This window comes from Canis lupus, chromosome 2 (assembly GCF_048164855.1).
Source record: "Canis lupus baileyi chromosome 2, mCanLup2.hap1, whole genome shotgun sequence".
NCBI classification, from domain to species: domain Eukaryota; kingdom Metazoa; phylum Chordata; class Mammalia; order Carnivora; family Canidae; genus Canis; species Canis lupus.
Window position 1 is genome coordinate 49,123,319 of NC_132839.1, and position 17,526 is coordinate 49,140,844.

Genomic DNA, 17,526 nt, shown 5'->3' on the forward strand with positions numbered 1-17,526 from the left:
GGGAGAAATAAAACAGAATCAGTGAGCCCATCTCCATTGGCATAGATACCGGCATAAAGGCATGCTAAGGGTACATACGGGAGGCGCAGCTATCCCAGACTGTCCAAGGAGGGTCTGGGCCCTGAGAATGCTTTACAAAGGAACGGCTACCAGACCTTAGCCTTGAAAGATGAGTTAAGGGAAGGCAGGATAGCGTGGGGTTGGAGTCAGGGAGGATAGTGTGTGGAAGGAGGTTTTTCTAGAAAGGAGGAAGAATGTGTGCAAAAGCGTGGAGGCATGGAGTCATGGCTCATTCTAGGAAACTGTGAGCAAAACAGGAAGGCTGGAGCCCAGGGAGGCAGAAACAGGAGACGGGGGCCAGATTATGTATTACCTTGTACACCGTGCTAAAAGCATAGGAGCCTTTCTAGAATTCCACTCTCTCTCAGAAGTATTTATAATTTGCAATTTACAACGTCCCCAATTTGTAAAACCTAAACAATTTTAAAACCTAGCAACCCTGCTTTATAAGGGGAAAGAGGCCCTGAGTGGTGAATTGGTTTCTAAGACGGATATCTATTTACAATTTAAATTTGATGCTAGGAACAGTTGGCAACAGGACTTGGAGCAAGTGAGTTAAAAACCAGAGCTTTCTCTCCTATTTTATCCTCCAGTCATGTTTATACGAGAGGGAAGTACACCAGGACTGGGAAGAAGAATGAGCTTTTCCAAAAAAAAAAAAAAAAAGAATGAAAAAAAAAGATTGCATCTTCTTGAGCAAATATGTATGCTCCTTACAAAGTGCCTGCACTTCAAGTGCTCAAAAAAGGAGCTCCTTTTTTTCACATCAGCCTGGACTCATCCACCACCAAAAGGTGCACCTCACCTCACTCCTGGCCAATGGCCACAGCTGTGGCCTGCTCACAGACCTGGTCACAGCCAAGGACCAGAGCTAGGCTGCCCCGCCCCCATCTTAACTGTTCCCCAGATGTGGCTTGAGGTCTGTCTGGGGTGCACTGGGGACCCCTGGCGAGGGTGACTGGATGGCATCCGTTTTGAGGACGTCCATTCCAATAGGCCAGTGCTCACAGGGACCTGTTACTAAATATCTCTACTATCACCTCTGCTGCAGGCCCCCAGATGCCCAATCAAATGGCATGCAGATGCCAGAATTCTCTTTCAATTGATAACCAAATCAGATTTGCAAAGAGATGGCTTTTCCCTCCAGAAGCTTCAGCCCAAGACCCCACCTGTGAGTCTAGGATGCTCATGTCTGTGGCATGTGAGCTTGTCTGACAAGCCAGGGAGAGAGATGTGCCATTCTGTCCTCTAGCATCACGCTGAACTTGACAGGACCAAAGGGGCATTTCAGGGAGACTAGTCCTTCTCCTAGTCTCCTTCATTCATCTTCCCTCTTTGTAAGCTGCTGAGGCCAGACCATGCTCTTAGGAAAACTGTGGGCCTGTCAGATCCCTGGAGAAAGGGTTAAGTCCTGAGACCCAGTCTGTAGTATTACCACAGTGTGGAAGAACCCAGAGGACAGGGCAGGTCTAGCAAGGCAGTCAAGAACACAGGCTTTGGCTTCTCATAGAACCAGCATCACTTACTTGATCACCAAACCTCTCTGAGCCTCAGTTTCCTCACTGATAATCTGGAGATAGCCACAGTACCTTGCTTAAAGAAGTTCAGGAGGATTGAATGAAGTAGTACTTTAGAGCCATTAGCCTAGTGTCCGGCACACAGAACTTGTCAAATAGTAGCTCCTGTTGCCACCAGAATGTGACCACTGGGTTGCCATGAGGAGAACCTATGTTAATACCTATGAAGCACTTGGAATAGCTCTTGGCTCATAGTAAGCTCTCAGCAAATCAATAAATGCTAATGACCATCATCACCTTCATCTTCACCATTATGATGATTATTGCTATTATTACTAGTTACATTCTTTTAAACCAGAGACTCTTCTGGAGAGTCTGAAGAGCTCATCTAGGAATAAGGGCATTGGGTTGCAAACAAGGAGACGTGTGCAGGCTTGCCCTCCCTTTTACCAGATCAGGGTGTGATATTGGATAGATAATATTGCTTCGCAGGGTCAAATTTACCCTCACCGTAAAAAGAGAGGAAGTTTCCTAGTCAGAACCTCACACTTCCTTCCCATCCTAAGGCTCTGTGGGTGTCTGCTTTGCCCAATGATGCCATGTGCGTCTGTCACCAGGCCAGTGCAATAGAAGTTTATTGGATGACTTTGTGCACCCAGTTCTGGGGATACCTCGGTGGGCAAGGGAGTCATGCCTCACACCCCTCTGTTGTAGGTTACACTCAAGATTAAGGCTCAGGGGACAATTGGAAAAACATCTTAGCTTGCAACTTGGTCTAAAAACTGGGGCACTGCATGAATTGTTGGGGGCCAGTTTACCAAAGTCCCACCCAACGTCTGATGTAGAATTTGAATTTGCTCTTTGTTTGAGTGCTTTGCAGAGATCTCATCTTGCTACACTTCCTTTTCTCTTTCAGCCCCAGGGAGACATTTCCATAAGCAAGTTAGAAGTTGAAAATCATCACTGAGGAAAAGAAACACGTCTCCCAGAAAAAGCTTCAGGAAGAAAAACCTGCCCCTGGTAACCCACTGCATGATTGCTTGGGCAGGACAGGACCTCTGAGAGTACCACACCAAAAGCTTCATTTTATAAGAAAGAGGATCAAGGGCTTAAGAAAAGTGTGTCTCAGTTTTGTTCCACCAGACAATGCACACACAATTCTCTTTCACTTCTCATTCCTGAATCATACATAGATGTTTACTCCAGAAAGAGACGTCTTCCTTCCTGCCTTCCTAACAGCATCACAGAGTCCTACCTTCCAGAAACAAGCCATCCTTTTATAGAACCAATGTTTTCTTCCAGGGACTGACACTGGCAGGTTATTTGCAATCTTCCCTGGCACAGGTTGAGATCAAGTTGGGGAAGGGTGGGCACGGCTGGTGGAGTAGCACCATGGTCTTGAGTTTGAGCCCAGGTCTCCCAGGAAGGAATATGATGAGGAAGACAGAGCCCTACTCCTGGCACCCCTCACTGGCCACTGTGCCAGGACCCTTAACCCACTGAGCCCTGGCTGGCTACTCAAAGTTGGGGTGGTTCCAAGGATTAAAGCGACGGAGCTTGAAACCTGGCTTCTAAGCAGATATCAGACCTGTTGGTATTCTAGTCCTCTGCTCCACGTCCTTCGTCCTCCAGCTATGGCAAATCCCAGTTATACCTCCATTCTCCTTAAATATGTGTGGGACAGACCGTGAGTGGGACTCACAGAGGGATTGTGTGTGTGTGTGTGGAGCGGGGAGATGTCTCAAGCTGGAGTCAAAACTGGTCTAGCCAGGGGTCAGCCTGGGGACAGACACCGAAAAGGAAGGATAATGCCACAGAAGATAACACGTTTGACCCATCCGACAATTTTCTCCAGGGTCAACCCAAACAGGGACCCCTCTCCCCCCACCAATGAAACAGGTCCCAGGGGCATACCCATAGCAGAGGAGCCCTGGGTTTTAAATACATGTGTAAATGCCCTTCTTAGCTCCAGCCTAGGAGCTTACTTCTAGATACCCTGTTGGAATAACATGATGTGGGGTGGCGGTGGGGGTCCCTACAACGCATTTGGCAGGAAGGTGCGACATTATGTGCAAAGTGATTTCCTGATTGCATTTTAAAAATTAAAAGTCCCTGGGCCATGTAGAAGCTATTCAGTAAAAGTTCAGTGAATGGCTAAGCCAGGGATGCCTGAATGAGCTCCGCACTTCTTATGATTTTATAGCAGAACAATGGGCAGCTGCTGCTCCTTCCCGCTCACCTGTCAAGGTCAGCAAGTGGTCTGGGCCAAGCAGAGCCCACAGGTGGGAGAAGAGAGGGAGAATGGAGAGGAAGGCCCTCCCCACCGCCGTCTACCACCCCAAGACTTGGCTTGCCTGATTTCCTCTCCCACCCTGGTTTTTGAGGCTAACAGCTCTGGAAAGTAACGTATTTCTCTATCTCCGCCTGGGAACACGTCATGTATTAGCTGAATAGTATTTGTGAAAGTTTTGGAGCTCTTGGGGAGCCCAGGATGAGGAAGAGGAGGAGGCAGACAGAAGTGTAGTGGAGTTCACAGAAGGAATTCTTGCGTTCCTGAGATGGGAAGGGGCAGGGAGAGAAGGAGAGAGCAGGAAGTGGCGTCTGCCCCAGGTTTGGGTCCTTAGGGCCTTGGGATCCTGGCATTTCCCTTTCGAGGGACCTGTCAGCGCAGCGGGCTCTCAACTCGCGCAGATAATGAATGAAACAAATGGGACAAAGGAGTGGGCGCACGCGGCGCGGGGCTCGAGCGGGGCGCCAGGCTCGGCTCTAGCCCCGAGGAGGGAGGGACCTCGTGCCCACTCCGCGACCTCACCTGTTCCCTGCCCTGGGCCAGGGAGCGCTCCTCAGGGCCCCTGAGCGCCCTGGCTGCCTCCCCACCTGCCCGCCGCGGGCCGGACGCTCTTTGCGGCGCTGAAGCAGAGCCACCCCCGAGCGTGCGGGAGGCCGCCGGCCGGGCTCGCTCTCAGCCTCCGGGGCCCGCCGCAGGTGCGTCCCGCGCCGCAAGTGCGCGCTCCTCCAAGTCCCGCGCGGGGGCAGCGGCTCGAGGCCCCTCCCCACCCCTGGAGAGATCCGGAGAGAAGCCGAGGCGAGACCGCGCGCCTGGGGGCCGCGAAGACCACCGGCGGCGGTTCACACTTTCCCGGAAGGTCTCGGTCTCCGCGCTGAGAGCGCACGGGAATCGGGGGCTCAGGGGCCGCCGCGGGGTTAGCCGAGCGTGCAAAGCCAGGCGAGGACGAGAGTCTCAGCCCAGCGCCGCGCGTGCCGCCTCCAGCGCTACCCGCCGGCGCCCCCAGCCCGGGCTCCCGGGCTCCCGGGCTCCCGGGCCGGCGGGAGGAGCGCGTGCCAGTCCGTAGGTACTGGGGACACTCCCCTTCCCGGGAGCCAGTGCAGAGCCCCCGCCCTCCGCCCCAACCCGGGCATCCCCTCCCCCAGCGCAGAGATACCCGCGCGCCCCCTGCCCACTTTGCCAAGGCGAGAAAACGGCCGAGCTGGAGACAAAGAAACTCCTGCCTCCTCCACTCTCGGCCCCTCCGCCCGCCCCAGACACTCCCCGGCGCCCTCCCTCGACCCCGGCGACAGCGCTCGCGGGCGCACTGGGGAAGGGGGGTGGGTGGGCGAGTCTGCCCCCCGACGCGGGCCAGCCGGAGGCTGCCCGTGCTCCCCTCTTGGGGACACCCCACGGCGGCCGCGCCCCCAAGCTCCGCTCCCCAAACCGTCCCGGTCCCTCGGCACCGCCTCCCGGGCCGAAACCTTCCCCCACTTCTCCCGGCGAGCGGCAGGGGGGCGCGGCGCACACAAAGCGGGTGCGGGGGGCGGAGTACCGGGGAGGGAGAGATCCCGCCGGGGCTCCGCACGGGCCTGGGCGCAGCTATTTACCCGATTTCTTCTTCGATCTCCGAGATGTCTGCGAAGATGAGGAAGACCACGAGCAGCGTGAGCGCAGCCAGCATCCAGCTCCGGAACTGAAGCTGCATGGTGGGTTCGCGCCCGCCTGGAGCCGCGCGGGCCGGCGCGAGGAGCGGGGGCTGGAGGGCGCAGCGGCGGGCGCCGGAGCCTCCGCGCGCGGCGCGCAGCGGGGCAGACACCCTGCACTCGGGGAGCGCGGGCCAGCGGCGGCGGCGGCGGCGGCGGCAGACAGGGGTTGCTCAGGCGCGGCGAGCCCGCTCGCTCCCTCTCCGCTCCCGCCCGCCCCTCCTCTCCTCTCCCCTCCTCTCCCCTCCCCTCTCCTCCCCTCCCCTTCCCTTCTCCTCCCTCCTCCGCCCCGCGCCGGGCTCCCAGTGCAGTTTGACAGCTTTGCTCCGCGCCTCTGCTCGCCTGCTCCCACCCCAGTCAACTCCGGCGTCCAGCCCTCCGCCTTTGCTCCTCCCGCCTGGCTGCTTGCAGCCCCCGAGGGCGCCGGGAGGTGGCCGGAACCCGCCACAACCCGCCACAACCCGCCACTCCCCGCCTAGGGAGGCCGGGCCCGGGGCACGGCGGGCGTCCGGGTAGCGAGCTGAGCCCGGGGCAGAGAGCGCAGCGCCCGGCGTCCCCCGCCCGCCGGCAAACGCCCTACCGCGCTCGCTCTTTGTCCAGCGCCCTCGCTTTCTCGCAAAGTTTTGGCGACACAAAGACCTACACCTGGGGACAGCCCCCAGCGCTCGGCGGCGAGGAGGCGGTTTCAACCAGGCAGATGTTTCAGCAGTTGACGAATTAGAAGGGGTGGTGGGGGAAGGGGAGGAGAGACGAGATATCCAGGATAGGCCAACTTCAGCGGAGATGCTGATCGCAATCTCCGGGCGAGGTGCTCAGCCCGCGGGAAACCACCCCCTCGGGGCCGGTCATCCTGGTCACCATTGGGAGAACCCAGACTGGATCCAGAGAGGCTCCCCGAGCTGTCCGAGGTCTCGCAGTCTTGGCTAGAACTCTGGGCTCCTGCTGGAGCGGCTGCTCTACCCACAAAGGCAGACTCCGCGGCGTCCGCCCTGCCCACCCTGGGCCCTCCCCCTTCTGACTCCGGACTGGGCTTGCCTCCCCAGCTTTTGCCCTCTCCTTGCAAAATCAGTACCCACCCTGTCTTGATCTAAAGGCCTGCTAGAAAATATGGCTCCCACAAGGGGCAATGCCCCCCATGCTGAATATTTTTCGCTTCCCCAGCCTGAGACAATTTAATTCAAATTACATTTTGCACCGACCATTAGCCTGGGAAGGGCCCCATTAAGTTTTACTGGAATTAGATAATTACCATTTTTTTTTCTTGCACTAATTGTAACAATCCTCAAATCAGGAAACGTAACTTCCCAGAAGTGGTCATCGGGTTTATGAAAGGGTCCTTGAGGTCTGAGTTTGGGGAAAAGGGTCCTGTTCAAGAAGCCATGTGGAACATCCTAACTGCCTGGAAAGGACTCAAGAATGAAGGTGGGGGGCAGTGCAGATTGACTGTTTCCTCCAGGACCACCCACACAGAGCCAGTTCTTAGAGGGGTTTGGGGACCGGCTGGCAGTGGCTAAGTCCCTTCATGGGTACCGTGGGGGGATAAGAGGGCTGTCTGTGCCCAGAGTCCTTCTACTTTTTTTGTGTAGGAAGGAGGGACAGGTGGAAGCCTTCCAAGCTAGGGGGCTGCTGGACAGCTCTTGTTGGCCCTAGAAGCCAAGATCAGTTCTCTCCTGCAGGAGGTGTTCCCAGAACCCTGCCTAGAGAGCAGGAGAGGGAAGCAGCCCAGAGAGAGACGGGAAAGCTCTGGGTGTGGGGAACAGATGTCTTTTCCCCAGAGGAGGGGTGTACCAATCTGCGTGACAGCACTTCATTTCTTTCCTAGCCCCTTGCAAAATCTGTGTACCTCCACTCCCGCAGTGAGCTCCTCCAGAATACCACATATTTTGATTGGACTGCAATTTTGTGATATTGAGTACAATGTTAAAATTAAGTCTTCCAGTCCATTAGAGGTGGTAGCAGGCATCAAAAGAGGGTTTACCATCAGGGTCGCTGGCCATGCGGTATAACCTTTGTATCTCTAAGTTTTCTGCATGCTTTGATCTTTCCCTCATCTTGCTTCATGAGTGGTTAAGGAGTTGTAGAATTGTATTTGTTGTTGCTTTGTCTGTTTTTTTCTGAGAGGTAAGAACGAGGTGCACCTGTTATGCTGCCTCATATTTCAATCATTCATTGACTGCATTACTCAGCAATGTTTATTGAGCACTTACCCTGTGCTAGACACTCTGTGCTTGGGGCTAGAGCTACAAAAAGGAGAGAGAGAGATAGAGATAGAGAGAGAGAGAGAGGCATTTCCTGCCCTCTAGTGGCTCATGGTTTAGAAGAAGGAAGACAGATGTAATTATGGTATGGGATGTGAGCAAGCTACAGTACAGCTATGGTCTCCTGTATAACTTGTAATTGGTTAATAAGACCATGCAAGAGAACAAGAAGAAACTGGCTGGCCTCTCTCTTCTCTGCTCTCTGCTTCTCTACCAACTACACTCTTACTATGCTGAACCTCATGGAGAGGTTGCTGTACCCATTTCCTGTCAGGTGACCCAGTTGTTATCCCAGGCTCAGGGCCTCCCTTCTTTGGACTCACTTGAGTGGACAGGAAACGTGGAAATCGTTGAACACTTCTATCCTTCTATCCTTATATAGAAACCCTTGTAACCAGACCCACAGAACAACCCCTGCCAAGTACACCTGCTGAGAAAGAGCTAACTTTGTGATGTTGAGGCTATCCTTGCACTGAGAGTCACTGAGACAGGATTTTACTTGGAGAGTGGTAGGGGATCCTTGTGATAGTTGACCCAGAATGCTGTCCGGAAGCGCTTGCATTTGAATCTGCGTGGGCCAGCTCCTTTTACAGTGGTGTCTGCTCACACTCACTGCCTCAAGGCTGTCTCTGAAAACTGAGTTTATTCCTGGGGTCTGGAAAGAGGGAAGATGATTGGATGGGCAGCAAGTGTCATGTCTGCCAATGCTGTATGAATGCCACACAGGCATACAGCCATCCTGATCCCTCCCCTGTTTCTGACCCCTCTGTTTAAACAAGTCCCCTTTCCTGCCTTGGTCTTTCCAAAAAATTGGGAGAACCCACAGTAATCACTTCTTTAGGTCAAGTTTCTGTATATTTGGGTTAAAACATAAGAGTTATATGGGAGAGGTAGCAAATTAAAAGTCATTACTACCCATTAACATTTTAATTCAAATTAATAGAGTAGATTAGCTATTTGACCACTGATAAGGCTCTGGAAGTTCATATTAATGAGGGGTAGAGGAGCAGGAAGCTCTGCAGAGCCCAGAAGGGGTCCAGTGGAGTCACATGCAGCAATCAGGCAGTCCTTCCTCATCTCTGACTCGGACTAAGGGTGTATTTCTCCTTCCAGGTGCTGACCTGAAGAGTTGAAATTCCTAAAAACACCAAAACCATATGTATCATTTGCACATCAACTAAATACTCCGTGTCTTCTCTCCAGAAGTGGAGAGTTTTCATCTCAACTCTTCAGGTCAGCAACTGGAAATAAAGACTCTTCTGGCATTCTTCTTACACAGATACCATCAACTTCATTTTACATTGGAGGCAACCTAGGTCAGGAGAAGCTCAATTGTGCAAGATAGCTTAGTTGGCAGGGAGGGAATTTTAATGCAGCCGGCCTCCCTTGGGCCTCAACAACTTCTGGGATCCTGGGAATGCCAAGGTCCCCTCCAACACATTGGGCAATTCTGAATGAATTTGTAAATAGGGACCACCTTTGACTTTTACCAAATCCCCTCCATTCTGGTATGTCAGGATTTGGGGAACAAATTTATCTTCACTCACTGCACACCCTCCATCATCGATGAGACCATAATCATAAATCTCAATTTTCATTTCTCCACACAGAAGATACCAATCCTTTTAATCCAATCTTTTTTTTTAGGAAAAAAAACCCACCTCAATAATAAATAATAATTTTCTGATCCAAAATTCTGAACCAGTATCGACCACCCTTTAACTCACTCTGAAAGCAGTTTAGAATGTTTAAGAAAAAAAAACTAGAGTGGTTACAGCCTTGCTTTATCATCATCTCTGAATGAGGAGCTGTGAATTGCTTAGTGTGGGGTGGGGGAAGAGGGGTGTGTGGAAAGAAGGAGAATAGCCTAGTTGGAATAGACTAATAGGCTATTGTATTTCTGCACATCCCATAACTGAGAGAACCTGCCTTCCCTTTTGAAATTTACACTAAATTTGAATGTTCTCACAAATGCAACGTTTCCCCCCTTCAAAATCAGAATCCAGCGATAACAATATGGGAAAATAAACGGGCACATTTGCATTTCATTTGTAGCTTTTGTAAATAGCAAGATTGTATATTAGCTGAAGAAAGAAAAGAAATATACCCAGGCAAGTGCTAAATGTTTCTGGGATTATCTGCAAGAGGCCTTGGGAGGGACGTGGGAATGAACTCCATGGGGAGCTGGAAGTGATAGCAGAAGGTGGAGGGAGAGGGCAGTGGTTCAATTTTTTTCCTGAGATTTTTCCAAATTCTTCAGTCAGGATTAAAGGTGGTTTTGAACCAAAGCATGAAGTCAAGGACCAGATGGCAGAGATAAATGAAAAGGAATGTCCTCTTTCAGACTCTCATCAGTGCTTCTATGAAATTAAAACTGGGATATTTGAATCAACTCATCCAGCTTTGCCCAGACTCCAGCATGACCTCCTCCCCAAGAGCATCTAAGGAAGCTGGCCCTGGTCAGCCATCCCTGACTCTCCCTCTTGTCTTGTGTCACTTTCTCTAACCTCTGTTTGGATCACGGACTTCTGGGCATTCTCAGAGCTGGGAAGGAAGTTGGGTAGAGAGGATGCACCCCTGACCATTCACTCACTCAACTATGGTGTGTCTGGAATCATGCTAGAAGGCTGGCATGCACAGTTTCTACCCTTGTGGAATTTGGAGTCCCATGGGATTTTACGGATAGAAAACCCTGGGACCCGGAGACCTAGAGCTGGCTCACAGGTCTTGCTAGTTTCAGAGCCGAGAGCAGAATTCTGTCTCTCCTGTCTCCTAGCTGAGGTTGGAGCCAGATTTCTTGCACATACACTCTTTCATCTTTTTCTTGACAGTTCAATGAGATTGTAAACTCCCAAGGAGTAAGGGAGCTTTATTCTTCTTCTGGTCCCACATTACCTAGCATGGTAGAGACCCAGTGAATACATGTTCCCACCATGGCTAATTACAAGCCACCCCCATCATGTCACTGACATGTGCATGGGCCTGCCATGATGTAGAATGTCCACCACTTACATACAATAAATGAAATAATCTCGAGAGTATGGATAATGGCAAAAGGTAGATAATCAGATTAGGAAGTGATGAGTTCTGAGTATGTGTGGTCTTTGTTTTTAATGAATTTTTGTAGTTGGAAGTTTTTATGCTTCCATTTCTAATAACGGCTCTGTTTCACCATCAGCATGAGCCACCTCCAGCACAATACTGGTGATGAGGGGCAACGGGAATTTGGCACAATTACAATTAACTTGGTGAGCATGGTTGGGTGAAATACCATTTCTAAAGGAAACTCCAGATGGGATAGTCTCCAAAGCCTCAGTACTCAACGGAATGTCCACTTGCTAGGATCTTGGCATAAAGCATGGCCAAAGGAGCGTGCCCTGGGCCCCAAGTAGGCTTCTTGTGAAATGGCCCTTTGGGAATCCTTTTTTTCCCTCTCCCTGGCTCAGACAGGTCCCTATGGCTGTTTCATACCCTCTTCCCAGTTCCCCCAGTCTGGTTTGACAAACCAGACTGAGAACCTGCAGGAAGAAGGGAATCTGTGGAAGAAGGGAAGGGCAGGTGTGAGGGACATGTGGCGGGCTCTGGGATAGAAAAGACCACCATAGAGTTTTTCTCTCCTTGTTAGCCCTGCCTTAAGATGATTGTGTGGACTGACCAGAAACACCCGAATCTGTTCCTGAAGCCAAGTTTCATATTGTCATATCTTCCTATTTCTTTGTGCCCTACTTTGCCACACTATGTCATTGTTATCACCCTAGGGAGGCAGCATAGTGATTTGTATCAAGAAGATTCTTTTTTTCTAGTGTTCTGACATCTAGGGCTTCGCTGAACCTGGAAAGTACTCTCCTCGGGCTAGTCGATCCTGGAGAGAGTAAAGCGTTTGCCTGGGAGTGTTCTTTTCATGTGTAAGCCAGCCAGTCCAGGTCCCATACCCCATCCAAGTCTTGTATGGCCTCTCACTCTCTAGGCCACTATCCCCTCTTTCCTAATCCCCCGCAACACCTGGTACCAGACAGGCAGGGACAGCCCCTGTGCCCCAGAGCTGACTGAAATTACACAGAATGAATCCTAAGCCTGTTTACCACGATCGCCTCTTCCTTCCCATGAAAACCACAAGGAAGCCTCTTGCCCACATTTTCTTCCCACTCCTCTGACTGCTGACCGACCCTGGAGCCTCTCCCTGTGTTCCTGTATGTCATGGCCTGTGACCTTCTCTTGGGAGCTATAACAAATGATCTTTTCAATGGCTACAGTCTCCTGATCATGGGCTTCACCATAGCTGAATTACAACAACACCTACATTTAAAAAATGGTTTGGAGCAGAACTTCTCAAATTACTTGCGGTATAGGACCAGGATTTTTATTCGTTTTTAAATCTCAACCATTGCAGAGCAACAAGTTTCCTACCACATACCAGTATGCAGTTCACGTCATGTGCTACTCACCATGCATGTGGAGAATCTTCAAACTCTTCATCCAGGAGAGTCACTGATCACATACTCAGATGCTGCAACATGTGAAACTGTTATGAATGTTTCTAAACGTTTCTTGTCTTCAATTTCTGTACTTATCTCAGCATGGACCACAAACGTCCAGTTCATACGTTGGCCCCTGGACCATACTTTGAGTAGTTCTGGTTCTGAGCTGATTTTGAGACCACACAGATTGCTGTTCGGAACTTAGCTTTTTGTGTGGTCTTGATCTAAGTTCCAGTTTTCTCTCTATTAAATAGAGAAGATAATAATGCTTAGCTCATGAGTTTTGGTAAGAATGAACTAAATTATATAACCCAAGTACTTAGGAGCATGCTGGCATAAAGTAACTGTTCATTACGTATGGACTTCAATTTATTATTTAGGATAATGCAAAAATAGAAAGGATGTATATATACAAAATACAAACTGGTTATCTCTGGATGGTGGAATTTGGGTTGATCTTTATTTTTCTACACACTTTTCTCCATTTTACAAATTTTCTACGATGACCATAAATTACTCTGTAATCAGGAAAAAAGTCATTACAATTTGTGGTGCCTATTTCCTCTGCACTGAATTTTTTTTTTCTGCTGGAGTTTAATATCCTTTCTTAATAACCCAGTAGAAACACACATATTTAGTAAAGAAAATTGGTTTTGCAAACAATTTCCAACCTTTCTTTGATGTTTTGTGAGCAGCTACCTGATATTCACACTGCAGTTTTTGATGAAGAAAAACACGGTCTACAAAACTTTGCCCACTGGCATCAGAAAGCCCTGGAGATTCTTCCCTCCCCTATTTTCTCACTTGATGTCACCCGATCATCACCTAGCCTGGACTTCTCTGTTGATTGCTCTGTGTCACAGCCAAGTCCCAGCTTCCAGAGCAAAGCGGTGACTCAGAGAGCTGTGTGCAAGGAAAGCAGGCAATAGCTTTATACCCACATGGCACCCCAACCCCACCCCAGCCCCCAGGGCTGAAGGGACTGACTCTCCCCTCTTCCTCACCATGGCTCAAACTCTGCTGCTGATAGTTCTGTGCAGGCAGTGATACTGAGGACATATTAAAATGAGGGACCAAGGGGAAAGGACAAACATGAGGGTCATAATGAAGACAACCTTCCTCTTCAAGTCCTCACATAAAGTCCTTGGCCAGATCATCAGGTCATCTCACTATGCAAAGCTCTCTTTGAGAAAATGATCCTTGTCTTGAATGCAACTATGTGACCGTTTCATATTTTGGAATATCTGCCCGCCCCCCGCCTTTTTTGGTGGGATGAAATTCATTGAGATGAAAAAGAAGGCAATAATTTAAGTCTCCCCAATGGTTTATTTTTTAATTCAAGCTGCAAAATACAAACTCTGAAACTTGTCCAAATTCTAAGAGGGCATTATTACTATCTAACATTCATCATCATTAACATTTTTGCGGGAAAGATGATCTTTATGATGTAGTAGTATTGTATGTTTTTTTGTTACAAATATTTTTCAGAGAGCATTGGGATACCGCACATAACTAAAACTTAGAAGGTACCTGGGTGACTCAGTCGATCAAGTGTCAGACTCTTGATATCAGCTCAGGTCATGATCTCAGGGAATTGAGATAGAGCCCCACATAGGTCTCCACGCTGGGTATGGAGGCTGCTTAAGAGTCTCTCTCTCCCTCTCCCTCCGCCCTCCTTCCTTTATCTCTCTCCTCCTCTCAAAATAAAATAAAATAAAAGTAAAAAGTAACTAAAGTTTAAATGTTTACCAATAGGGAGATAATTTTGATAATTCTTAACAATTATGGAGATTTGTGGCTGCGTACCTGCCTTTGGGTCAACATATTATTGGTAATAGCTATGTTTTATTTCTTCTAAGACCTTGATCAGTAACAGAACCCCAGTTATAGAGTTGATCCAATGGAGGAAACATAGTCCATTTTGCAGTTTTCTGGAAACTCATAGAGATGACAAATAAGTGCTGGGTCACTCTTTCAGTCTGAAAGCAGTTTAATAAATTTTCTTGAGTGGCCCTGGGAGCAGCCGTGGCCTCCAGCCATCTGATATCACGAGAGGTGGATTGGGCACATAACAGCAACCCCTGTGAGCATTTAGTTACTCACATATTGAGTCAAAAAAATGCTATGTGATTTTCCCAATACAGCAGAACATACATCCAAGAGAGATTAGGAAGTATGATCTTTCAGTTTTATTCCAAAAGGAATGCCAGGGTCTCATATCCAAAAAGGCTCCATAGCGAGTTATTATACTTCTCTAAGTGCCCATAAGATTCTTGGCCAAACTCTAAATTTTACTAGAGGGACCCACTGGCTCATGTCCGCTGATTCGGCTGTGTGTGTAGATTGTGGTTCTTGAGTGCGCAGGGAAGGTGAAAAAGGAAGAACCATTGAAGGTTGGACTCAAAAGATCTTCTTTACAATGTCCTTCCTTTTCTCTTACTCTCTATGTGAATAATCCCCAATTTGGACCATTTAAGATGAGTCTTGTAGTACCTATTTTGTAGTTTAAAAACATGAAAGGTATAAGGGACTTCATCTGGCTTTTTTTAAGGACCTTTCATGTTTCTAGCATTGCCCTTCTACCTTTCCATGTGAATTGCTAACTTCCTGACTCTCATGTATTTCAGGAAGATTTTACTTTCTGTAGTGAGGCTCGTGTCAAAGGATAACATTCTCTTATAATTAATTCCAGGCCCAGCAAAGGGGAACACATCTTCCCTTCCCCTTTCTTCCTTCCTCTTGGCCATCTCTTGGGAGGGGCCAACACCCTTCCTGCAGAATGAGGGTCCCAGGGCTCTGACAACAGCTGGCCCCTGGCAGACGTGTGCCCACAAAGGAAAGAAGCAATAACAATGCTGCATTCATTTCAGGATCCATTAGGGGCACGTATGGCACAGGGAAACCAATAGGAAAGATGAAGCTGGCAAGAAAAAAACGATTTCTCTGTTTCTAGAATTGAATTGACCACAAATAATGATGGGGTGGAAATCACTAAGCAGCATCCACTTTAAAAGGTGAAGAAATTTAAAAATCACACCCAACACACATTTTTGTTGTCATTTCCAAAGCATAGCTAAAAGAAAAGGGATAATTGCCGCTTTGGGGTGTGTGTGTGTGTGTGTGTGTGTTTTCCTGTTTATGGGGCAGACTACCCACCCGGATCTGGGACTGTAGCACACAGCTAGCCATTGTGAGAGCCCGTGGCCTCCCGGGAAGCAGGAATTATCCTTCTAAGGTTGCTGCAACCATTTGAAAGGATAATCTCTTTAGTATCAATAATATTGATGATTCATCATAATTTGCTAGATAATAGAAAACCATTTTACAGTCTTGCTTTCAGAAGCCAGTAAAGACAAGGCTTCCAGAGGGACTGGTTACCCACTCAAAAGTGATCCTTGTCCTCTGACAACATACAATAGAAAAGGTATTTTGAGAGAAGGCATAGAGAGTATAGTTTTGATGTTTGTAAAATAGTCTCTGTAGAATCAGTCCTTCCTGTGCCTTCATACAACTTGGGAATTTATGGGCAATTCCACAAAAGGAGGAATTTCTCTGTCTCTCTCTCTGTCATTTGATTTCTTGCATGGGGTCAATCCTGGGTGTACTCATGCTCACCTGAGGGGTGGTCTTTTCGCGGCTTTTGTTGTCCTGTTGCGATAGTGGAGAAGGGCCACCAGGTGGCACTGTGCTAGATCAGGGTCTCCAAAATGAAGCGGAATTGCAGGGCTGAGCGTGCCAGGTAGATACTGGGCAAGGTAGGGTCAAAAGAGAAATCGAGACAATGCGAACAGAGAAAGGAAACAACCACCCAGAGGACAAAAATCTTGCATTTTGCTTATTGACCTGTGTTAGACCCACGGAAGCCAGTTTCCATTAGCCATCAATTTCAAGCATGTAACTGGAATTGAGATAAGAAGTAGACACAGTGTCTCCGGAAATCAGTATGCAAGGCAAACAAAATGGGAGATGGGTGTGAATCACCAAAAAATTGGTTGGATGATCCCAGTTATCTCTGCAGAGGGGTCCTTTTCTTAACGCCCCTTCTAGTCTTGGTGAAGAAATGAAATTTGAGCAGTTCTTCAGATAATCAGTAATGGAAATCAATAATAGACACTTTGCACTATCAGTGAAAATCAATAATAGATTAATACCTTGCACTGTTCCTGATTTGGGCACAACTATAATAGATGTGCGTTTCTAGTTGTTTAAACTGAAGAGTTAGAAAAATATGAAATGTTTCCACTTCCTCAGTTATCCTGACATATAATTAGACCAAGAATCAGCCTTTCTCTGGATGCCCCTCCCTCTCCCCCAAGGCAGGTATATGAAACAGCAAACCCACTTCCTTGGGGATGGAGGAAGAGGGTGATATTTGTGCAGCATCTGTGTCCTCACAGCTCATGCACCAGCCATGAGGCACTATATACAGTATCTCCCCTTTCTGAGCCCAGAACTGTGCCCACTGCTCTGATAGTAAGAAATAGACATCAGCCCTGCATACTCTCCCTAGAGTCTTTGGGAAAGATCCCTGCTTCACTTATGGGGTGATGCTTGTCACATGTTGCACAGATATAGCTGCACCCAACCCCTCATTAACTTAATGGATTCGTGTAGTCAGTCCCCCAGGGATGTGGAGTTGAAGCGACTGCGATTCACAGCAAGTGTGGGAGTATTTATAAGTGCGTCTCCCACTGCTCCCAGGTTCTGAAAGCGGGTGAGCTCTGCTCCTGCAGCAGATAAGGAGGAAGTGAGCACCGTACCCAAAAGCTGTCATCGTTTGTTCATTCATTTATGCTTTTTTATGACACTTAGTTTTGCTTCCCAAGAAGAGAAAGCTTATTAATTTTTGTGTACTTCACCCATCTTGCAGTCCATACTGACCCATTTTGTATGAGGTGTTTCAGTTGTTGCTTTTTTTTGTTGTTGTTGTTCTTTGTAGTAAGGAAATGACCTGTATGAGGCAATCAGCTTTACTTAGGCAGTGCTTTTTTTCCATGTGCAGAGGCAATAACTGATCTTCACCAACTTTCTCTCAAGTGTAAATTATGGATCATAATCTCATAGCCCAAGTTTAATCTGAGCCCCCTCAAATATTTTCTTGGACCAGCAAAGTATTTGAAAATGTTTTTGAGTCTGGAAAACTTTAGAGGACCACAGACTTCCCAGCTCTCAATAGACCCCACCACTTGTTCTTTTACATCTGGTCTGATTCACACACTTGTGAGCTTTGCCTCACCCCAT

The 17,526-nt window shown here is 48.6% G+C and overlaps 1 protein-coding gene across 1 annotated transcript in view; it reads right to left on the minus strand.

Moving 5' to 3' along the window:
• The window catches only part of ST8SIA2 (ST8 alpha-N-acetyl-neuraminide alpha-2,8-sialyltransferase 2), a 66,193-nt gene extending 60,573 nt beyond the window's left edge, over nucleotides 1-5,620 (minus strand). The window contains exon 1 of the mRNA XM_072798727.1: nucleotides 5,454-5,620. Within this exon, the coding sequence (XP_072654828.1) occupies nucleotides 5,454-5,551 (98 nt within the window). The 5' untranslated portion in view covers nucleotides 5,552-5,620. The remainder of the gene's footprint in view (nucleotides 1-5,453) is intronic.
• Nucleotides 5,621-17,526: the final 11,906 nt, after the last annotated feature.